General features: G+C 38.0%; 1 protein-coding gene across 6 annotated transcripts in view; it reads right to left on the bottom strand.

The window, feature by feature from the left end:
• GOLGA4 (golgin A4) overlaps window positions 1–24,983 on the bottom strand; it is a 111,163-nt gene that overhangs the window by 69,555 nt on the left and 16,625 nt on the right. For 3 of the 6 annotated variants that reach the window (XM_081527235.1, XM_081527237.1, XM_081527238.1), the window contains exons 2-4: window positions 24,797–24,886; window positions 13,969–14,067; window positions 9,642–9,707 (exon numbers count right to left, since the gene is read on the bottom strand). In XM_081527235.1, coding sequence (XP_081383361.1) covers window positions 9,642–9,707; window positions 13,969–14,067; window positions 24,797–24,886 — 255 coding nt within the window. The remainder of the gene's footprint in view (window positions 1–9,641; window positions 9,708–13,968; window positions 14,068–24,796; window positions 24,887–24,983) is intronic. The other 3 variants (XR_014064601.1, XM_081527239.1, XM_081527240.1) reach the window with 1 other exon arrangement.

Below are 24,983 nucleotides of genomic sequence, written 5' to 3'. Positions count from 1 at the left end.
GGGTGTAGGTTTCAGGTCTGTCACTGAGCAGTGGAAGGACCCTCACTAAGTCACTTCCCTTCAGTTTGCCCATCTGTGAAAAAGAAGGGAGCCATGCTTTCCCAGCAGACCTCACCTGTGTGCTGTGAGATTCATCCACTAAACTAAGATCCTTGGAGGCAGGGGCCAGCTATGCCACAGTGTACACCCAGGACCTCAAATGGGGATATGTACTGTGAGGTGTGAAGTGTGTGGCTGAATCTGGAGTCTGCCTGGAGGCGCAGATTCCTTACCACTCTTCTCAGGCAGAGGGTAGGTAACGCAGAGTGAGCCCATTTTGCTCAGTAAGAGAACACAAGGCAGAGCTGACTGCCTGCTCTACCTGCCTCTGTCTACAGGGAATAACCGCAAGCACTGCAAACCATGGAGGACCGTGAGAGTCGGAGCTCAGGCCCCTCTGCGTGGATCAGTAAGCCTCCTGTTAGAAACAGTCATCAGCAAGAGCTGTTCTCTTAATTAGCATATTAATATTAATGAAAACGCATTATTCTGTAAAACAGCCATGGAAAATACTATAATTCAATAACTTGCATTATTCAAAGCAGCATTATTTTGTTCACATGACAGCAGTCAGTACTTAAAGTGTTTCCTAGAAACTCATTCTCATTAGTGCAACAGGGTCACTGCAAGATCTCAAAGATGCTAGGAACAAAATGCTCAGAGGAGACTGAGGTCATGTGCAGGCAAAGATTACAAGAAAACAGAAAGAGTCTCTTTAATATACAGTAAAAAAAAATCAGACCAGACCAGGAATACTTCATAGATTTTAGAGATTTAATCACAGTAGTTGGCAAGGTGTGAGTTAACAGGGGCTCACCCTCTTCATAAGCACAGAGATTTATCACAGGAGATTAGTAACAGTAAAAACTGAAAACAACCCAAATATTTACCAGTAGAGGATATATCAACTACCATGTATGTAAGGAGGTTCAAGACATACTATTATTAAACAGGAAAACTCAGGTTATAAAACAACACATACACTGTGAGGTCGTTGTGATTTAAAGTAGTCACATATAGTTTTGAATCTGTACATATGTGTACACAAACACCTTGAGAACCAGGTCGTTAAAGGACCAACACAAACAGTTACCAGTGAGTGGCTCTGAGGGCTAAGATTTTAGGTGATTCTTACTTTCATTTTCTGTTTCCGTGTGCTTTGCAATTCATTCTTCCATAATGTGCAAGTCTTACCGCTGTTCTGGGACAGGTGGAGAAAGTCTTAAGGGAGAGGAGGGACCCTCACGCTCAAAACCCTAAAGACCCACTTTACGCATTACCGGCCACTTCTGGCCCACACAGAAAGTGCTTTTCAGCTCCTATAGACAAACTCCTTGTAAACTGCCTTAGGACAAGTGAGAAGTTTGACTGGCACTAGAAATAGCTGCTATTTTAGGTGAGCCAGCACTAATGAACAATGTCGAAGACATGTATGTGCAGAAGCTCATAAGCTGGGTAACTGTGAGTGTTGTGATTCAGCCTGTTGGGCTGCCAAGCAAAGCTGCCTAAGTTTAAATCCTGGTTCCACCACAAGGTTCAAGACATGAGTCAAGTTACTTAACCTCATGAGTCTTGTTTCCGCCTCTCTAAAATAGGGATGACAAAAATAATAATGATGGTAATAATAATACTACCCACCTCATAAGGATGCCACAAGGACTGAATGAGTTAACACATACACGCAAATTGCTTATAACGTAGCAAATATGCAATAAACATTAATTACCATTATTAGTATTAGAGAAAGAAGACTAAAAGACAAACTTAAGAACCATACTCAAGCTTATGTGGCAGACTCTTCTGGCTCTACGATGCAGTAGCTTAGAGCACAGGCTCTGCAGCCAGACTTCATGGGTTCAAGTCTTCCTTCCACCACTGACCAGCAATATGACCTTAGGCAAGTTACACTGCCCCCTATGCCTCTGTTTCTTCATAAGTAAACTGGGGAAAACAGAACTCACACCCCAGGGTGCCTATGAGGAGGACTACATGAGTACATGTGAAGCACTTCACGCCATGACTGGCTTGAGCTGTCATCACCAGATATCCAACACTATCTATCAACAGATACCTAATCCTCCCTTCTTCCTTTCCACGAGATGCCAGTTTCGTTCAGAATAACAATACAGCCAGGTTAAACATTCACCTTCTCAAATACGAACTAAAACCACAATGAGACACTATCACATATCCACTAGGATAGCTAAAATTAAAACTGTGGGAAACTCCAAGTATTGGTGAGGATGTAAAGCCTTCCATTTTGGAAAACTACTAGTATTTATTAACACTAAAACTAAACACATGCGTACTCTGTGGACCAGCAGTTTGATCCACTGGACAAGGGATAGGCTACCCACTCCAGTATTCCTGGGCTTCCCTTGTGGCTCAGCTAGTAAGGAATCCACCTGCAATGCAGGAAACCTGGGTTCAATCCCTGGGTTAGGAAGATCCCCTGAAGAAGAGAAAGGCTACCCACTCCAGTATTCTGGCCTGGAGAATTGTCCATGGGGTCACAAAGAGTCAGACACGACTGAGCAACTTTCACTTCACTATATACCCAGTACAATTGTATAATTATGTGCAACTAAAGACATACACTAGAATCTTACAGCAGCACTGTTCAAAACAATGCCACACTTGAAACTACCGTTGATGCTCATCAATAACAGACAGGAAAAATCAACTGTTGTCTGATCATTAACGGAATACTAGACAGCAACAGGAGAAGGCAACGGCACCCCACTCCAGTCCTCTTGCCTGGAAAATCCCACGGATGGGGAGCCTGGTAGGCTACAGTCCATGGGGTCGCTAAGAGTCGGACATGACTGAGCGACTTCATTTTCACTTTTCCCTTTCATGCACTGGAGAAGGAAATGGCAACCCACTCCAGTATTCTTGCCTGGAGAATCCCAGGGACAGCGGAGCCTGGTGGGCTGCCGTCTGTGAGGTCGCACAGAGTCAGACACGACTGAAGCGACTTAGCAGCAGCAGCAGCAGACAGCAACAAGAATTAAAGATTAATAGCCACAAACAAGAACACACATGAATCTCACTAACACTAACAGTATTAAACAAAAGAAGCCAGACACAAAAGAATATCCACTTCTGATTCTATTTACATAAACTCAGAAACAGACGAAATTAATCTACAGTGTTAGAAGTCACAACAGTAGTTACCCCCCGCACCCTCCGGGAAAGGAGAACAGAAAGGAACACAAGGGTTTCTGGGAAGCTGGTAATTTCTGTTTCTTGATTTTGGGTCCTGGTTACAAAGCTGTGTTTGGTTTGCGAAAATTCAAAAAACTGTATATGGAATACATGATACTTTTCTGTATGTAGATATTATAGTGTGATACATTACATTTCAATTAAAGGATTTTTAAAATTAGCTCTGGGCTTCCCTGGTGGTTCAGTGATAAAGAATCCACCTGCCAATGCAGGAGACACTGGTTCGTTCCCTGATCCAGAAGGATCCACATGCCTCCGAGCAACTAAGCTGTGCCCCACAACTATTAAGTCTGTGCTCTGGAGTCTGGGAGCTGCAACCACTGAGCTTGGGTGCCCTAGAGCCTGTGCTGTGCAACAGGAGAAGGCATGGCAATAAGAAGCCACACACCACAACTAGAGAGTAGCCCCCGCTCACCACAACTAGAGCAAAGCCCACACAGCAACAAAGACCCAGCACAGCTACAGATAAAAGAACTAATAAGATTATTAAAAATATAAATTTAAAATAATAATAAAATTAGCTTTTCCCAGACTCTGGTTCAGCCACGAGTGGGCTGTGTGCCAAAGCTCAGCCAATAATGGATACTACTGAGTGGGACTCTAAAGGATGGAACCTTCTGGAGCTTTCTGGCAGTCCAATGGTTAGGACTCCACACTTCACTGTGGGGGCCTGGGTTCAGTCCCTGGTCAGAGAACTAAGATCGCACAAGCCACACAGTGCAGCCAAAAACCATGATGGGACCTTCTAGAAGAAATGTTATTTTCCTGATAAAAAGGAATGTGTCTTTGTCCTGTTGAGAATGGAGATGTATTTCCTGGAGGCCAAACTTGGAACCGTGAGGGTGAAAGGCAGTGATGAGAATGAGAGGGAAAACGGAGGGCAGGACAAGAAATCAAAAGGAAAAGGGTCTCTAATAACTGTCTCCAATGTTTCTGCTACATGAAAAACTCAGCTCCCACTGGCTCCAACTACTGTCAGGTTTCTGGTACCAAAGACATTCACTGATTTATAACTCATTTTTTAAAAAGCTGACAGGGATTAGAGAAGGAGAAATGTATAAGTAAAAATAAATGAACACAGAATTACTTTTTAACTCCTTTCTGTCTCACCCACTTGACCCTGTTTTCATTCCTCCTTCCTGTTTCCCCAACAGTGTTGTTGTTCAGACCTTTATCCTCTACCACCTGGATATCTGTAGCAGCCTTCTGTTCTCCTGCCTCAAATCCTTTACCTGCGGATCTGCCACTGTGTCACACGGTCACTAGGATTTTTAGGATTTCTTCCTAAAATATAATTCAGTTCATTTCATTCCAGTTCTTAATTTGAACTCTCACTTAATAGAAAAATCAAAATCCTGCACTTATGTTCAAGATTCCCACTTCCCAAGACCCATTTCTTTGTAAAATCACCCCTCCACATAACAGAAACTTAAGTTCTAATAGGTAACTTCCTGTTTCCTGAACAAATGCATTGTCTGTGTGCCTCTGTACTATTGCCCAAAGTTTCCCTGCATGTGGAAACCCAGACAGCCTTCAAAAGTGAGCTCAAACTTCTAGGATTTCACCCATGAGAAACTGCCTTTCTTAATGGCTAAGCACTTTACCAGGACCACTCCTGGAGCACATACTGCATTCTGACTCACCATTAGTTACTTACTCGCTGATGTAACTACTAACCGTTTATGCCTTAAAACAACTACAGAGATAATACAGCACAGTGGTTAGGAACAGACTTTCTGATTTGAATTCCAGCTTTATTACTTACTAACTTTAAGACCTCTGTTTCAATTTCCTCATCTATTTAAAAAAAAAAAAAAACGACTCTAGTAGATGTTATGAGGATTAAATGGGCAAAAACATTTAAAGTAGTGTCTCATGTATAGGAAGCACTAAATATGTTTTCCTATCATTGTATCCACTGTACACACACCCTCACCCCAAACTTTATACTCTTTTAGAACAGGATCCATATTCTTTATTTCTGTAGTCTTGCCTCAGTGCTTTCCACAAAGTAGGTACTTAGTACACATTTGTTCAGCTGAACCTTAACCTGGCAATATGATAATGATGATCTAATGAAAAAACTTGAAATACTCAATGATTGATCAAAATGATACGTATCATTTTTATATATAGTGTAGCTTATTCTAGAAATCATGGGAAAGCATTAATACAACATCAGTAACACTCTACAGTAATGTTCATAAGTTTTATTCATAACAGAAAACTGCAAACAGCCCAGGTGTCCATCAATAGTTGAACACCTACAGAATATTCATCTAGAAATACTACACAACAGCTGAAAGGAACAAACTACTGATAACTACAAGGATGAGATTCAAAAAACACTGTGCTGAGTGAAAGAAGCCTTCCACAGAACAGTATATACTCTATGAGGCCACTTACATGAAAACCTAAAATAAGCAAAACTAATCTGTCGTATGGTGGAAAAAAATTAAACCAGGTTGCCTCTGAGAGGAGCACCACAAGGGAACTTTCTGGGGTGATGATGATCTTCCATAACCTGTGGCTGGGTTTGGCACATACAACTGTCAAAACTCAGTCAATGCACATTTGAGGCTTGTACATTTCATTTTATATAAAATTCACTTCAAAAAAGAAATTACAAACACTGATCTCTAGATAATGATATGCATACTAAAACATTAGTACTGTGGCCTGCAACTTTGAAAGGCATCAAAAAAATAAAATAGATTGAGGTACTGTTAGAGAGCATTTAACAGGAGGCTTCCTGTGTGCTGTTTTCTGTCTTGCATAAATCCTCTGTTCCTTATTAGCTCCTGAATGCAGGTGCGAAGGAGCCAGTAAGCCGCTCCCAGGAATGAGAAATACAGGCATTTCCTTCATTAGCTTTTCCATACAGTGAAAAGTACCTATTTATGACCCTCTTCCTTTCTGATGTGGAAAGTGATTATTTACAATCCTTTCTGTCTGACATGAATCCTGGCCTTATGTTTCCTTGATAATTTGTAAGATTTTTTTTTTTTTTGGTAAGATTTTTGATCCTTATCTTTGCTACCTTTTAAGACAGTATGTAAATCAACACTATGTTGAATAAAACGCCCTTGTTCCATCAGAGTATGGGTCTCCACGTCTTTCTTCATTTCTCTCTCTCTCTCTCCTTCAGGCTAATTCTCTGGAGCGTAGGGGCCCGCTGTGCCTACTTACTTGCCCGGGCTTTCAAGACCTCTTCGAGAGGGCGCCCTGAGCCTACGTAGGCAGTGCTAGCTCTTTGTCTTAGAGGTATATTGGTGTTCTACAAAACCAGAGACTATCAGTCTCTTTCCTTCTTTCTTTCTTTTAATTTCTTATTGTCAACTCCCTAACACCAGGTTCCAGTCCATTAACAGACCTCTGCTGCTGCTGCTGCTAAGTCGCTTCAGTCGTGTCCGACTCTGTGCGACCCCACAGACGGCAGCCCACCAAGCTCTGCTGTCCCTGGGATTCTCCAGGCAAGAATACTGGAGTGGGTTGCCACTTCCTTTTCCAGTGCATGAAAGGGAAAAGTGAAAGTGAAGTCGCTCAGTTGCGTCTGACCCTTAGCGACCCCATGGACTGAAGCCTGCCAGGCTCCTCCGTCCATGGGATTCTCCAGGCAAAAGAGTACTGGAGTGGGGTGCCATTGCCTTCTCCGTAAAGGACCTCAGGAAGGTACAAATAGAGGGATGAATATATAGACAGAAGAAAAAGTATGGTAAAGCATCAGTGACAGAACTGAGGTGTTAGGTACACAATTGTTCACTTTATGAAGTTCTTTCAACTTTTCTGTATGTTGGAAATTTTTCATAACTATTGAAAATAAAATTAAAAGCAGTCTCTCACTTTCAGCAGTATTCAAAAACAGCAATGAAAATTTCAAAATTTAATTTTACTACTATAATTTCTTTTCAAAAAAATAAATGATGTTCAAAACCAGACTTTTTCCCACAACTTAAAAAAAAATAACAGCATATGAGAATGGCCATTTAAATTCCTATGTTTTGCTCTATTGAATTTAGTGAAACTCAGTTGTTATTTTGTTTTTGTTGTTTTTACTGAAGTTTAGTTGACTTACAATGATATCTTCGTTTCAGGCCTGAAGCATACTGATTAGATGTTTTTACAGATTATGCACCAAAGTTAAGACAATGTTACTGACTCTATTTCCAGTGCTGTACATTACACATCCCTATGACTTATTTATTTTATAGCTGGAAGTCTGTAGCTCTCAATCCCTTCACCTATTGCGCCATGCCCTCACCCTCCTCACCTCTGGCAATCACTAGTCTGTTCTCCATATCTCATTTTAACAGCATATAAATTTAAATAAGGCAATACACGGCTAAAAATTATAACTGATGTTTTTGTCAATCTATGATAATCCCACTATCAATAACTAGTCACTGGTCTCTGGGCAAGTAATTTAAGATTTCATGCCTAGTATCTCACCTACACAATAAGAGGATAATACTAGATCCTATAGTTATCCTAAACTGCCAAAACACTAAAACTATAATCAAACTATTTCACAGCTTCTCAGATAAGGATGAATGCTCATATATACTTGTTTTACAAACTATATTCTTCTCTATTACATGGTGGCATATATTAATTATTTTCAAATATCTTGAGTTTTTTAAGTCTGTCTAAGGTAAAACATCAACTTATGAATAAAGAGTCATTTTGATTAGCTGAATGTTATGTACCGATAACCTAAATTTTGTGTACCGAATTACACTGAAGAGTTAACTACTGTTAAGTATAACAGACATTTTTTTGAAAAGGGTATACTACACTTTACTGCTTTCTTAGATAAGGACAGTGAGTAACCCTTTTTAATGACATCTCTGCCACAAACTGTGTGCCAAAATCTACTGGTTTACAGAGGATGATCTACCCAGAAGTAAGGGGGTCACAGGCAGCTACACTTTATAAACTCTTGGGCTTGCTTTTCACCATCTCTTCTACCTTGGTGTCAACTCTGACTTTCTGCTCCCAATTACAGTAAGCATTCTACCTGCTTCAGGAATATCCATTGTTTCTAATTTGCTAACAACAACCAACAACCAATCTGTCAGAAATTTGTATAAAAGCAAACAGACTCTGAGTGGAGGTGTCTCCTTGTAACAAGAATTAAATGAGATCACATACATAAAATGATTAACAACACGTGAGACACAGTAAATGCAATAAACACAACTAACTTTCTGAATATCACACATGTTCATTCCTCACCTTAATTAAAACTTAAGTCTCTCCTGAATTTGATCAAAACATTGGTTGTTATTCATTCTAGTTTTTGCAGTCATAATTATATTCAGTCTGTTTGGACTATTCTACAATAGCATAAGCATTCTAAATAATATTTTATGATTAATATTCCTTAAAGATCACTGGATCTGTCCAGTAACATTTAGACTGATGCCTCCCAATATTTTCCCCCTCCCTCAAGGCACTTACAAGAAATTATGTATTTGTAAAAGGACTTGGGATTAATTAGGGATGTTTCAAGGCCCGGGGACTTGGCCCAGAATCTGACTGGCCTCCCTGAAAAGAATGAGGTTCTCAGCTCACAGGTAATCTGTTCATGGAGTTTGGGAAGCTAGACAATACTTCAGAATGTTTAGTCTACATGATTTAGTTCATAAATCAGATTGTTGAGAAACTGCCTATGTTTGTGCTCCAGGTTCACAGAATCAGAAATGTTACTGCCCTACACTAGACACTGTTGAGAATAGCCAGGTTAATGATGAATAATTGTCAGTAAAGCCCAAGATAATAAATGTTTATCTCAGACACTGCTATCATGGATTTTTTAATGAATTTCTTTCTTTCTTTTTTGGAAGGAGTCAAAAGAAGGTTACATGAGTCCCACTCTCCAAATAACTTTTTAAAGTCAAAGATAAACTTAATTCTCTAGTAATAATACATTCTGCATTAGAACAAACTTTAAAAGAAATGCCCTTTTCTTCACATCCCCCTTCTAGAATATGTAACTCAACATGTCTTTCAGTATGACTTGCTCCTAATCTTTTACAACTATAAAGTCAGTCTTTTTTTCAAAGTTTTATCTTCAGTGCCATTAGGTTTTTAAATGGGCAATAATGGAAGCTTACAAGACTGGTATACATATATATACATGTATCACTTTCACTTTAAACTTTTTCCAAGTCTTACAAGACTGGTAAATATACACATGTATTACTTTCACTTTAAACGTTTTCCAAGAAACCATCAACAAACTTGCATGTACCATACATACTGCATCAAGTGTTCGGACAGCCCTGTTTCATTGTAAAGTCAAATGCTAATAAAAAAGATTGACTGACACTGAAATGACTTGCTCTTTCTTTTAAATAATATTTAAAACAAACCTGAGGAGTTGTGGGTTCACTTCCATTAACACTGTCGGGAGATTTTGTGGCTTGGAAAGACGCATTCTAAGAAAAACAAAGAAACACTGTAAAAAGAGGATCAGAAAACTGAAGTTTTAAAACTGTTAAGAACAAAGGCCAAGTACCAAAACCTATTAGACACACTTATCTAATAAACAAAATTAGTAATTGCTCACTTATTAGAATTTCTTCATGCAAGGCAAAACTAGTATGGTAAGTATTTTAGAAAATTCATTTTGCTATTTTATCTGTAACTAAATAGCAAAGATTAGTATGTAGCAAAATTTATTTCAAACTAATCACATGCCTCTCCCCATTACAATCACCCCAGTTTTTTCCCTCAATACAAAATTAACATCAGGAATTCAATCAGCAAAAGTCATTCAAATAGAAAACTATCCAGAGAAAGTAATGTCAACTGTTCCTTACAATTAAATAATATTTAAAGTTATTCAGGCTAAGCTCTGAAAAATATGTTCCTAATAAGAAATGGAAATACCTCATTCATTTAAAGCCATCAGTCTAAATTTAATTGGTAGGACAGTTTTCAGAAAAAATTAAAATTAAAAATAATTTCTTCCACAAACGAAAGTTTTTTGTTCTGTTCTGTTGGTGTGATAAATGTTTTAAGTTACACAGCATTCTACTTATTACATCAAACTTGTGTGAGTTCCATAAGGTTTGATATTCTTCAAGATTCAAAATTCTACACTATTCATAATACACTAACTAAAATTAAACCTATAGAAGCAGCTCATGATAAAATAACATCCATGTTTTAAACAAAAGCATTCAACCAAATACTAGCCACTATGTTTCAGTAACTTGGTGCTTAAACAGTACATTCCCCTACAACCTCTAGGGCTAACCAAGACAAGGTCAAATATATGACTCTTCTTAATACAAGTGGGGAAGGCATGCAACTTTGCAAAAGTGTTCTCAAATTTTTGAACTCTCATTAGGTATTTGATACTATAAAATAATTAATTTTAGCTGTGATAAGTGTACTATGATTATGTAGTTTTAGTCTTTATCTTTTAGAAATATATACCAAAATACTTAGGTAAGATTTCTGCAATTTGCTTCAAATAATCCCCCATGGGGATGGGGGAGAGGGGTATCTGCATGTGTGATGAGGGCACGAGGGGTATGGTTAGGGAGGTGTGAAGGGATGGTATAAGATAGCCATGAGTTATTAATTGCTGACACTGGACAATGGATATTGGGGGAAGGACAAGAAATTTTATGCAATTTTTATTACTATTTCCACTCTTGCTATATGTTTGAATTTTTCCCTCATAAAAGTTTAAATACCTTGTCCCTCTAACATAAAAAGAGTTATCTAATTTTATAAGTCCAAGACACCTCCTTAAACTTACATAGGGGAGAATGGTTAGGGGAATATAGGAATTAACTTTTATCTTCCTCTTCTCTGCCATTTCAAAGAATTAGAAGCTGGATACACAGCATACATTTGTACAACATTATAATTAATGCTTTTCAGCCCTAAAAATATCCTACACTACACACTCTAAAATAAAAGACATATTTCACAGAGATCAGCAAGTCTCTCTGCCAGGCAATTGAAAAGTAATTGTCTATGTGCAGTAAAAATGCTTTATGTATACTTCATATTCAGTTGCATAGAATATTAAAAAGATGTTTACTCAAGAATAGAATTTTAATAAATAAAATGAAATAAAATGAATTTTATTTATCAAGGGAAAAAAAAGCCAAGTGTTAAAGTATGGAGAAAGCAAACAAGAGGGCTCCATAAGATATTCTATTTTATGTAGTAAAAAAACCTGGCACGTTCTTGTGGTCCATACAAAAATAGCTACTCTACAACTGTTTGAAATACCACTCTAGCAAACAAACAGCATAATATTTAAAAATTTTTCTTTCCTATACCTATATTTTAACTCACTTGCTATACTATATATCAGGCTCCCCTGGTAGCTCAGACGGTAAAGAATCTGTCCACAATGCAGGAGACCCAGGTTCGACCCCTGGATTGGGAAGATCCCCTGGAGAAGGGACTGGCTACCCACTCCAGTATTATTGCCTGGAGAATTCCATGGAGAGAGGTGCCTGGAAAGCCCCAGTTCATGGGGTCGCAAAGAGTCGGACATGACTGAGTGAGTAATTGCAAAAAATACTATATATCTGAATAAATGCAAGACAACTAAAGAAAGTACTGAACTATGTTATCATGAAAATTTAAGTTAGGAATCTCTAGAAACAAAAATTACAGATATTGTCACTACGTATAATGCCTTCTTCATTTCTGCCCTGTAAATTCTTTCTCATCTTTCAACTTTCAAATGCCTCTTATTTTGTGAAGCCTCCTATGGCTGGCCTGAGGAACTAACACATTTCCTACGCTTGTATTATCTTCTACAAAGCCTCAATTCTTTTGAATTGTTAAGTGTATTTTGACATTTTTGTCTCAATACTAAACACAAACGCTCAGAGAGCAAGAACCCTACAATTTGCCTGACTGATAGTACAGGCTCAGGGATTGCTTCTTAACCCCTTATGCAGCACTTCTTTCAGTGCAAGACTTCTGAATGCCTCCCCTCAGACAGAAGCCCAAAGAACTACCTCAACACATGTCAATACTCAACGATCACCAACACTGTCTCCTGGAGGCAATTCTTAGATAACAAGAAAATGTTTCTAAAGTGCATTTAATTTAAAAGTACACACAAGTTCCCTGCCAGATTTGTCCTCAATTTTGATTTGCTACATCTTTCAATAATCACTTTTAACTGCTGTAAGGTTATACCATGGTTTTATGTGAGGAGAAATGTCATTACCTAAACACCTAACAAACAAAAAAAACAAAGTTTAAATAAGATTATCATAGACTTTCAGCCTACTTACCTTATTATAAATAGTTCCAAAATTTTAAAATTATTAGCATTTTTTTTTGCAATCAGATAGGTATTCAATACAAATTGTTTTTATGTACTTATGGAAGTGGACCTAGATGAAGTTCTTTTTTTTTTAAGTCCCCATTACTACTACATGAAGCATAATATCATTTTATGTTTTTAAAATAAGTTGGTAAGTTATCTCTAACGGGGACTCCTGTCTCCCTCTCAGGACTGAAAACAGTGAGGTATAACTGGTAGCCCAGAACCAAGAAGAGACCTCTATTCCTGTGAGCCAAGCTAAGGTATCATAAGAACTCTCAGCTGCTTTCTTTTCTAAAACCAAGTTTAGAAGGTAATATAGGATTGCTACTGGCCACATGCAGACCAAGTCTTTGCTGGCTGCAGGAATACGTATATGCGTGCGTGCTTAGTCGTTCAGTCGTGTTTGACTCTTTGAGATCCCATGGACTGCAGACTGCCGGACTCCTCCATCCGTGAAATTTTCCAGGCTAGAATACTGAAGTGGGTTGCCATTTCCTCCAAGCATCTTTCCAACTCAGGGATCAAGCCTGTGTCTCTTGCATCTCCTGCATTGGTAAGCGTATTCTTTACCCCTGAGCCAAGTGGGAAGCCCCATGAGTAAGTACAGAAATGTTCTAATTTCATCACCAGCTGCTTAATAAATTAAATCAACTCTTATTGTTGTAAAAAAAAAACCTCAGTCCCAGTTCAGTTGGTGTTCATTCTAACACCAAAAGCTATCCTTACTTGGCAATCAAACATCTGAGTTTTAATTTGCTGCTGCTGCTGCTAAATTTGTTAATTTAGCAAATTTTCCAAAGTGGAATTACACACAAGATTCAAAATTGTATGAATTCAGTCAGCTGAAAGATAAAGAGGTAATTTTTTCCTTTCAAATATTTAATACACAGAAAACTGATAGTCTCCCAAAATAAGATGCAACTACTTGTTACAGTAGACTCCACCTGCCTACTCAATATTGCTTAATTATGGATTTATATACAATGATTTTTTCATTCCTAAAAATGTGAGTCACATCTCAAAATATTCTTGGTCTCCTACCATTAGTAGAAGAGAGATTCCTAGCAATACATACCTCTTTTAGTATGTATCCTCTTTTCCCTAGGGAGGAAAACTTAAAGAGTTCATACCAAGTGAAAGTATTCTTGGCTATATTAATGAAAACAGTGTTAAATTTTGTTGCTGTTAAAAAGCTAGCAAAACACACACCAGCCATCAGAACTCAGCAGTTTACACTCTGATTTTTTTAGAGCAAGGTTAGCAGCACAGCACTGAAGATGCTTTGAGAGGTGGTCAGTGACAAGCAACATGAGATATGCTTCTAGAATGACCAAATTACTCTGCTTCCCCACACAGGGAATGCAGAAAGCGGTGGAAGGACTCACCACACTTTCAGTCTGGGTTTTAGGCTGCTTGGAGGAATCCAAAGCAAAGATAGTATACTCAGAGAGAAAAGCAGGCTCTGCTATCATCCCGGCTAGGAGCTGTCTCATTCAGGGTAATGAGCAGAGGCATAAACATAAAATAAAGGATGAAAAACAAATCATAAGGGCATGTTGCAAAGTTCTCATCCCACTCGAGCGGCCTTGCACGACCGCCACTACCACTCCACCCACAGCAATAGTAAGTTCCTGGGAAAGTGCAGGGAGATGAGGTGAGCTGTTCTGGACCTCAAAACTCAACTTTAAACAACTTGCTTATCGACAGACAAATGATATATGCAACAGACACCCTAGCACACAGCACGTCTGGCAATTCAGCATTGAAGTCTACACTAATAAGAACAATTCATGGTAAAGAACACAAAGTCTTCAATACTGAGCTGCTCATTTCAACAGACAGAAAAAGACAGCATGCAAATTTATGGGGCAGATAAACACACGAAACTTTAATCATTTATTTGTACTTATATACAAATAGTCTTCTCCAATACATACAGCAGAAATTTTTAAAACAAATTTATAATAAGTTTTAAGGATAAATTCCATTATACTATTGACAGCTCTTTTGATATACATTCTCGTCTGCGTAATTTTCTTTCATAAATTGTATACTATATACCAAAATACTATCATAATTTAGATGTGTAAGAAATTATAATTAAAATGAACTTTTTGATGGTGGGGGTTACACAAACACACACAAGTAACAAAACTGCATTTCTAATCATTTTTCTCTACCTAGCCCATTTTGGGGCCTGCTGTCTTTTTTTCCTGCCCACAATTTTCTGTTCTTTTTCAGGAAATTGTTATTACTTCATTTATCTTACTGAAGATACTTGTTTTTCAAAGTCTTGTCCAGACTGCCGTTTTAATTATTTTAATTTAACCTGGAATAAATTGATATATCCCAATTTCTGTTTTTATTGGTTGCCTTCTTAGCATTTGTTTTAGCATTTTCATTTACAGGCTCATTTTCAAGAAGGCATTACCCTTCTCCTTCCCTCTGTGCTCATCCCTCCTTATCCAGTCAATGTGACTCCCTGGGTCCCAGTTTGGGTTTCCAGCCCCATGGCAACACAGAGGTTATCACAGACTCAGTCACTAAGCCCATGTGAGGTATGGTTCAGTTCTTGGTCACAAGGTCTCCCTAGAGACAGCAGCTTCTCACAATGGACCACAGAGAGCTGGAGGCATCAGCTGGGAAAAGCTTTTCTCAGCCCCTTTCATGAGAGCTGTGAGCCCCACTTTAGCCTCTGGCCTGTGGCACTAAAACAAATTCTGGAAGCACAGAACCCTTCCAGTCCTTCTCAACCAGCACTCAAAGAGAAAATTAAGTCCCAATGCCAGCCCTAAGGCATCTGTTAGCTAGCACCCACTGTACGTCATGAATCAGTATATCCCCCATGTACTACTCCATCCTCTTTCAGGAGACAGACCCTAAAAAGCTTTGGGGTTTTACTTTTTTGTCACACCACATGGCTTGTGGGATTTTAGTTTCCCAACCAGGGTCTGAACCTGGGCCCCAGCAGTGAAAATGGAGAGTCCTAACCACTGGACAACCAGGGAACTTCCAAAAAGTTTAGAATCTTCTAGTAGTTCTACTGTGAAGAGAACAGGCTCTGTTTCTATCTTCCCAGACACTGTCATATATAGCTGTTGTAACAACAACTTACTTTTTTGAGTCAAATTTAATTTCATTCTTATTTGCAATAATGTATATATTAGGTACATAATACACTCAGAAAATACAAGTAATCCACTACATCAGTACATCCACTACAGCAGTAATTGAGAAAATATGCAGTATAGACTGTGGTTAAATCATTTTGACCAAATCCAAGATCATGAATTATGGCCCTATTTTGTCTACATGGGTAATTTTACTAAACATAAAAACATACAGTCTTTAAACAGAAAAGACAGCAAAAAAAAGGACAAGGTATCTAATGTTCCCCAGCTCTAATTAGCACTGAAAAGACCACAGGTATATAAAGATGGTAAAAACTAAAAGAAAAAACAAACCCACATATCAAGCCAGAAAACTGGGAATGTAGCAACACAGATTCAAGGAATTTCTACCAAGTCTCAGGGCACCTGAGACTTCAGAAAAATAAGTCGTCAAACATCAGCCTGCTACCCCTGTTAAAAAGAAAAAAAAAAAAAAAGATCAGCTTGCCACTGCAATCCTGAGGATGCTTGGTACACTCAGCAAGAGAATGGAACCAACTGGTTCATCATTTGTTTGACAGAGAAAAATAAAGAGAGAAGACTCATATTACTAATATCAGGGATGAAAGAGGGAAAATTACTACTGCGTTTACAAAATAAAAAGGATTACAAGGCAATCCTATAAATAACTGCATGCCAACAAACTAAGCAACATGGTTGACATAAAGTACCAAAACTGAGGCAGCAAGAAACAGACACTATTAACAGAACCATAAAATGCGAAGAGATTGAATTAGTGATCAAAGCATTTCTCATAAAGAAAAGCCCAGGATCAGAGGGCATCATTAGTGAATTGTACCAAACATTTAAAGAATTAATGCTAATCTTAAAATATGTATATACATATATATGTGTGTGTGTGTATATATACATATATATATATGAGGGAAGGTTTTCTCAATGCATTTTATGAGACCAATATTTTCCTGACACCAAAATACTGCAGACCAACAGACCAATATCTCTTATGAATACAGACAAAAAAAAAAAAAAATCCTTAAAAAAAACCTAGCAAACCCAGCAATATAAAATTAAACACCATGAACAAGTGGAATTTATCCTATACAGGGTTGGTTTAACACCCAAAACCAGTTAATACAATACATCATATCAACAGAGTAAAGGACAAGGTCACATGTCAATCTCAAGATGCAAAGAAGGCATCTGACAAAATCCAACACTGCTTGACGGTAAAAACATTCAACCAACTAGGAACAGAAGGGAACTTCCTCAACATGGGAAAGGGAATATACTAAACACCATGTTAGCATCATACTCAACGACAAAAAGACTGAATGCCTTCCTCCTCTTCCCTTTAAGACTGAATGCCTTCCCTCTGAGAGACAAGTATGTCTGCTTTCACTACTGTTCAACTGAAGGTTCTAGCTAGGGAAATTAGGCAAGAAAATGTAATAAAAAACAGCAGATTAAGGGAAGATATAAAACTACCTCTTTCTCCAGATGACATGATCTTCTACAAAGAAAATGCTAAGTAACACTAAAGGACTCATAGAACTAATAACTGAGATCAGCAAGGTTATATGATAACAAGATTAGTAATAATTTATAAAAATTCTATTTTTTTCCTGTAGAATAACAAGAAAACTGAAAATGAAATTAAGAAAACAACTCAATGTATATTAACATTAAAAAGAGTAAAATATTTGTGAATAAATTTTAACAAAAGTAGTATAAAACTTAAGCTGTGAAAACTATGAAATTTTTTGAAAAAGTAACGAAGACCTAAATACATGACGGAGGAGAGGGAAAAGAAAGAGAAAATAGAAAGTTTCCAATTACTTAAATATGATAAAGATGGCACAAAAAGAAAAGTGTAAATCTCTCTCTTTACAAACAGAGTCAGAGGAAATGTAAATAAAATAAGTTATCAGACAACAACAGGATATTAATAATGGACTCTGACCAGTAGAATTGATTTAAGGAACGACCAACTGGCTTAATATCAGGAAACCTATTAATTTAGTTCATGTTTTATCATTAGAGCAAAAGAAAAAATATGAGAACTGAATAGATATCAAAGGCAATCGAACAGGCGTATCTTCTATTTTGATTAACTGACAGAGGGTAGGTAGGTTATAATCTAACAGTCTAACAAAGAAAAAGCATATCCAGATTTGAAAGTCAATCAGGCAAAATTAATTCCAAACTTAACGAAGAAATATTTCTCACCCATTACTTTGAAGATACTTCTTAATAATTCCTAAAGAACAACAGCTTCAGAAGCCCCGAAACAAAGAATGAATTTCAAACAAATGCTTAGGAACTGTCAAAAGCTGAGAGTATCAGGAATCTCTGTTAGGGGTCATCACATGAGACAGTGAAAATTTTCTGGAAATACAAAGACAACTACTGAGATAAGAGACGGCATTTTGTTTCTGAAAAATAGCTTCAATCAAGAGAATAAGAAAGAAAAGGGGATCTCTTTCTTGAAGCTTGGGAAAGTATCTAGTCCAAAGCAGCCTGATGCTTCATTATTTCTTTCCCTACCATGTCACTCTTAATATAAAATGTCGTGTCTGTGCTGTTCAAGAGGTGGTGAGTATAGATAAAGCTTTTTCTTTCCTGTACAATAATGATCTCTTGTATGTGATATACAAATTACAAGTATTTTCATATTTCTGAATTCACTTGCCCTTCACAAGAACCCTGTGAGAATGGATATTCATTTCACCACAATTTAAAGCTGAGGCTCTGAGAAGTTAAAGGAAGCTGCCTAAAGCCACACAGCAGGTAGGGATGGAATCCTGGGATCCTTTTACTACTCCAGGCTTGTGCTGCACGTAGGGAAGCAAAAGAGCATACAGGATATGTGAACAGACATCTACTCACAGAACAGAATCCATCACAGAACTGAAATACTAAAATCGTTATTTCTAGCCAAAAAAATAAATATATATGAAAATAAACTGATTTCTAAAGATTAATTTTAAAATATGAAAAATGTGAACAGATGAGTTCCTAGGAAAAGAATGGACATGCCTACTTTGACCCCCATCTATGAGGAAGTACCTCCAGAAGACAACAAACCAGAGAGCAGGGCAGGCAAGAAAGTGAAAATTCCATTCCTTCAGAAGGTCAGCAGGCAAACACAGAGAGAGGTAACACCCATGGGGCCCTGATCCACCTAAGGGTCCATCTGTTTCCCTCCCCTCTTGGCGGGACCTAAGCAGAGGAAGTGAAGCAGGCCATCCTGTCTTCCCAGGCTGCCCCCAGTAACAACTCGGTGAGCACCTGCCACGTGCACGGCACCATGCGAGGAGAGGAACGTGCCGTGTTACCGGCTATCCCCACAATCCCAGGAGGAAGGTATTGCTATTCCCATCCTACGCATGAGAAAATCTAAGTCACTGAAAAGTTAAGTTTCAAAGATCCTTCAGCCAGCAAAGCCAGACAGCTCCAAAAACCAGCCCCTTCTCACTCATCTATTCCAGGTATTACTCCAAACAAACATGTTCTCATTTTCTTGGAAAAGTCTTCAGACTGAGCCATAAAAGGAATGCAGGAGTTACACATGTTGCAATACAGGTGCACCTTGAAAACATGATGCTAACTGAAAGAAACCAGATGCAAAAAGTCAGGTATTGTGTGCATCCACTTATGTGAAATATCTAGAAGAGGTAATCCACATCAGTGGTCACCTGGTCCTGGGAGAAGGGGAGAACGACTGCTTAATGAGTAAGCAGTTTCCTTTAGCGTAATGAAAATGTCATGGAATTAGATAGACGTGATGGCTGCACAACACTGTGAATGGAATAAATCCCACCTTTAGTTCGCTTTAAAATGGTAACTTTTATGTTATAGGAATTTTACCTCAGTAGAAAGAAAAATTAGAGTGGAGCAGAGGGCAGGAGGACAGGTAGTTCATCTGCCTACTTAGCCTTTTACATGATCCTACACTCGATACTGCTCAAAGGCACCCAGCTCCAGAGGCAAAGATTCAACTCAAGCAACACAATGGGGAAGGAAGCCTATGCTGAGGGTGCTGAGGCTGGGCCTAGCAGCCTCAGGAGAGAGTATCAGGCCTACTGGACCGATTCACCATCTGTGCAGGATGAGAGTCCCAGAGCCCCGCAGACCTCTGTGTCAGGGCACATCAACCTACTCCCCTTTGCCTTCAATGCCTACAACCATACAGATGATTTTTTACACCCCTAAAAGGAAGCCTGGGGCTTCCCAGGTAGCTCACGGTAAAGAATCTGCCTACCAATGCAAGAGACACAGGTTCAATCCCTGGGTCAGGAAGATGCCGTGGAAAAGGAAATGACAACCCACTTCAGTATTCTTGCCTGGGAAATCCCATGGACAGAGGAGCCTGGCAGGCTACCTACAGCCCATGGGGTCACAAAGAGTCATACACAACTTAGCGACAAAACAACAACAAGGAAGGCTGAGGCACTGCTACCAAAGGCAGATTTATTTAGATTTATACAAAATATTTACTAACACGGGAAAACAGACATATTAGGATTTTCCCCAATAGCTGAGAAGAGGCAAAACATTTAATTGAGAAGAAAATCAGTGTAATGAAACTTTTCTACCTCTCAAGCTTTCTAGATAACACAGACTTTTGTACCTCCTGGAGAGATGGACAAATATTTGTATTTTGAATTAAACTTCCACATTTTGCTAAAAAGAAACTTAAAACTAAAAGTGAGTATCCCATCACTGACAGAGTATCCTTCACCTCAGAGGTTTAACAAAATGAAAAACCCAGGGAGTTTGGGAGAGAGCTGGTGACTTAAAAAGATAATTTTATGTAATATCCTTTTAATCAGTAACTTGATCGTGGAATTTAAAAGTCCCTTATTTATTTCAAAATAAGTTGAACTAAGGTTTACATTTCACTTTGCGATCAAAAATATCTTTTAGAGTTGTTTAAAAACACTTAAAAAACAAGGAGACGAAGTGATGATATTGCTTTGGCTGTCAACCAGAAACCATTTCCTAAGCTATACCTATAAGCACAGGAGCTTTAGTACTGGAATATGGGGAAAAATACAAAATAACCTTTAGCTTACTTAGCCTGCTATAAAAGAATGCTGAAACCATCCCTTTCAGAAAGGATTATTTTGAAAAGATACATTCAATTTAAATATTTTAAAGCATCCTAGGAAAAACAAATCTTTAAAAAAAAAAAAAAAACAATAGTAGCAATCAACAAGTTATTTTCATTGTTTCAACTGTATGGAAGCCAGCATAACATAAAATCAAACAATTACTAAGTGTAGGAATGATGCCATTAACACTGACTCCAAAAAGTGTTTTTGCTGCTCAATACTCTAGCTTTCATTCAAACTGGTTTCACATATAAACTAAATTCAACAACATTAACTTGAAATGTTAAAGTTAAAAAAATGCAATATTGTAAATAATGCATAAGAAAATAAGATCGCAAAGAAAGTATGCATATACTTTATACTTGCATATAACTTTGTCAGATTTTTAAATATGTACACTAAGGACACAGTATACTATTAACTTTCAATGCAAAAACTACTATGAAGTTTTTATTTTGCTATCAACATCTACTAAATAATGGTTTTCAAAAAATTATGTTTTAAAGCAATCCTCATCAAGGTAGTTTGGAAAAAAAAATCTTTACAATTTTTAAATGTGCATACATCCTATGACCTAGCAATCCCATTCTTAGAAATCTATCCTACAGAATAACAGCATTGCAAATTATCCATTACAGACAACGCTCAGTCCAACACTACTTACAACATTGAAAAGATTATAAAATTGGATTCATAATACTGAGGCTTTTTCCAAACTAATCTATAGAATCAGTGCAATCCCAATTAAATTCTCTATGCATGTGTTTTTGTTGTTGTTGTTGGTGTTGTGTTTTGAGTTTGTTTTTGTAAGACTTGAAAATCTGATTCTAAAATTTACATGAAATTTATATGGGAAGGAATAGGAATAACTAAGACATTCCAGAAGAACAAGGTGGCAATGCTATGGACTGAATGTTTGGGCCCTAAACCCCAGTGATATCTGGTGATGGTACTTGGAGGCAAAGCCTTTGGGAGGTAATTAGAGTTAGACGAGGTAAAAAGAGCAGGCCCTCTATGATGAGATTACTGCCCTTATAAAAGTGAAAGACAAAGAGAGCGGCCTCCCCACTCCACCTCCCCCTAGGTGCATGCAACCAAGAAAAGCTATGCTAGGACATAATGAGAAGACCGCCATGTGCATCTCAGGAGGAGGGTCCTCACCAGATACTGAATCTGTTGGCACCTTCATCTTGGGCTGCCCAGCCTCCAGAACTCTGAGAAATAAATATCTGTTGTTTAAGCCAGCGATCTACAAAATTTTGGTTTTAAAACCAAGACAGGGAAGACCTGCTCTACACTGAAGGCAAGATTTAATATAAAATAGTTATGAAGACAGTGCGGGGACAAGTCAAAGACAAAGCAAACAAGAGAACAGAAAATAGAGTCCAGAAACAAATCCACTCAAATATGGACACAATTTCTGGTAGCACAGTAGAGCAGTGTGGAAAGAATGAAACAACTGGATAGCTATGGGGGGAGAACAGTGGTAGTGAAACTTGATCCCTACCTCATATCATATTGAAAAAACTCATTTCCAAACAAAGTATAGATTCAAATGTTAAAGGTAAAACAGGATAATACAGGAAAATACTCTCAAGGATAAGAAAAGAATACTGTAATAAGAAATGAAAAACACTAGCCGTAAAATAAAATATTGATAAATTGGACTACATTACAACTAAGAACTTCTGTTCAAAGGACACCATTAAGAGAATAAAAGGCAAGGGACAAAAAGGAAGTAGATATCTACAAGGCATATATCCAATTAAAAAAACTCCTATCCATACTGTATAAAAAAGAACTCCTACAAATCAATAAAACAAAGATAAACCAACAGAAAAATGAGCAAGAGCCTGAAATAAGCACTTCACAAAAGAAGTTTATCAATACACAGATGAAAAATGCTCAATCCCATAGATGAAATATACAGATGAAAAATGCTCAATCTTATCAGTCATCAGAGAAATGCAAATTAAAACTACCACAGGAGAACATTACATACCCACCAGAATAGCTGAAATTAAAGACAACTTTCATAAACTCCTGGTAGGAAGGTAAAGTTCTACAACTATCCTGAAAAAAACAATAGGCATTAGCTTCTAAAGTGTTAAAACTACATATACCCTTTAACCCAGTGGTTCTCCTCCTATAAGTATATAGCAAAAGAAATGTACAATAATCTTCATAGCAGCATAATATAAAATAGCCAAAAATTAGGCAATCCACAGGTTTAACTATAATGTTTATGATAGAAAGCATACTTAAGAGGTACTATTTAAAAAAAAAGAAGAAGAAAAAGAAGCATATATCAAAAGGGCAGGATGATGGTACTCTTTTGCAGGGGAGGGAGGAAGCACTACAGTGCTGGCCGTGTTCCTCTTCTTGACCTGGATGGTGGTTACATGGGGATTCACTTCATAAAAATTCACTGATTTGTGCACTTTGTTTTACCCTAGTTTCTGTACTTCTGGGACTCTTATAATCCTTCACAGAAAGAAAAAATGTTGGAAAAAATCTAATCTGAGCTATGGTGCCAGCTGCATGTCACTTGGAATCAGTAGTTACTTCAGTATTTCCAATAATGAACTTGAAAATGTAGGACTTCTCCCCACATAATGCTGAACAAATTGTTATCACATCATTCTGAAAATTTCAAATATTGAAGGCAAAGTATATTATCCTCTCAAATTAAGATATTTAAAGAAAACACACTTTTTAAAGCAAAATTCAGTTCAGTTCAGTTCAGTTCAGTCACTCAGTCGTGTCCGACTCTTTGCAACCCCATGAATTGCAGCACACCAGGCCTCTCTGTCCATCACCAACTCCTGGAGTCTACCCAAACCCATGTTCATCGAGTCGGTGATGCCATCCAACCATCTCATCCTCTGTCGTCCCCTTCTCCTCCCGCCCCCAATCCTACCCAGCATTAGGGTCTTTTCCAATGAGTCAACCCTTCGCATGAAGTGGCCAAAGTATTGGAGTTTCAGCTTCAACATCAGACCTTCCAATGAACACCCAGGATTGATCTCCTTTAGGATGGATTGATTGGATCTTCTTGCAGTCCAAGGGACTCTCAAGAGTCTTCTCCAACACACTTCAAAAGCATCAGTTCTGTGGCGCTCAGCTTTCTTCACCGTCCAACTCTCACATCCATACATGACCACTGGAAAAACCATAGCCTTGACTAGACGGACTTTTGTTGGCAAAGTAATGTCTCTGCTTTTAAACATGCTATCTAGGTTGGCCATAACCTTCCTTCCAAGGAGTAAGCGTCTTTTAATTTCATGGCTACAATCACCATCAGCAGTGATTCTGGAGCCCAAAAAAATAAAGTCTGACACTGTTTCCACTGTTTCCCCATCTATTTCCCATGAAGTGATGGGACCAGATGCCATGATCTTAGTTTTCTGAACGTTGAGCTTTAAGCCAACTTTTTCACTCTCCTCCTTCACCTTCATCAAGAGGCTCTTTAGTTCTTCTTCACTCTCTGCCATAAGGGTGGTGTCATCCGCATATCTGAGGTTATTGATATTTCTCCTGGCAATCTTGATCCCAGCTTGTGTTTCTTCCAGCCCAGCGTTTCTCATGATGTACTCTGCATATAAGTTAAATAAGCAGGGTGACAATATACAGCCTTGACGTACTCCTTTTCCTATTTGGAACCAGTCTGTTGTTCCATGTCCAGTTCTAACTGTTCCTTCCTGACCTGCATACAGGTTTCTCAAGAGACAGGTCAGATGGTCTGGTATTCCCATCTCTTTCAGAATTTTCCACAGTTTATTGTGATCGACACAGCTTTACTGACTATGCCAAAGCAAAATTACTATTAGCAAAAAAAAAAAAAAGTTACTAAAAAAAGATCTAGGAATTAAATAATTGACCTGTCAAAAAAATTTCCCATTTTCTTATCAACAGAAGCATAATAAGCTTCTTGGAAGTTTATTACGAAGAAATTCTAAACTTACCTCTCTGTTGGGAGTACCTTCATCAAGTGACTCTGTAAATGAAGACGTCCTGCTCCTGGTTCTCGTTGGTGTTGAAGAACTGGAGGAAGCCTAGATTAAAAGATTATTGCACAAATTAGAAAGACTATACTCGTGAGCACACTACATACTATACAGTCCTTTCTCACAGTCCATGCACAAAGAACCC

The sequence above is a fragment of the Giraffa tippelskirchi genome, chromosome 9, assembly GCF_054371585.1.
Source record: "Giraffa tippelskirchi isolate mGirTip1 chromosome 9, T2T-mGirTip1v1.2.pri, whole genome shotgun sequence".
Classification (NCBI taxonomy): domain Eukaryota; kingdom Metazoa; phylum Chordata; class Mammalia; order Artiodactyla; family Giraffidae; genus Giraffa; species Giraffa tippelskirchi.
The sequence above is the reverse complement of the archived record's forward strand: the minus strand, read 5'-3'. Positions and strand labels throughout refer to the sequence as shown.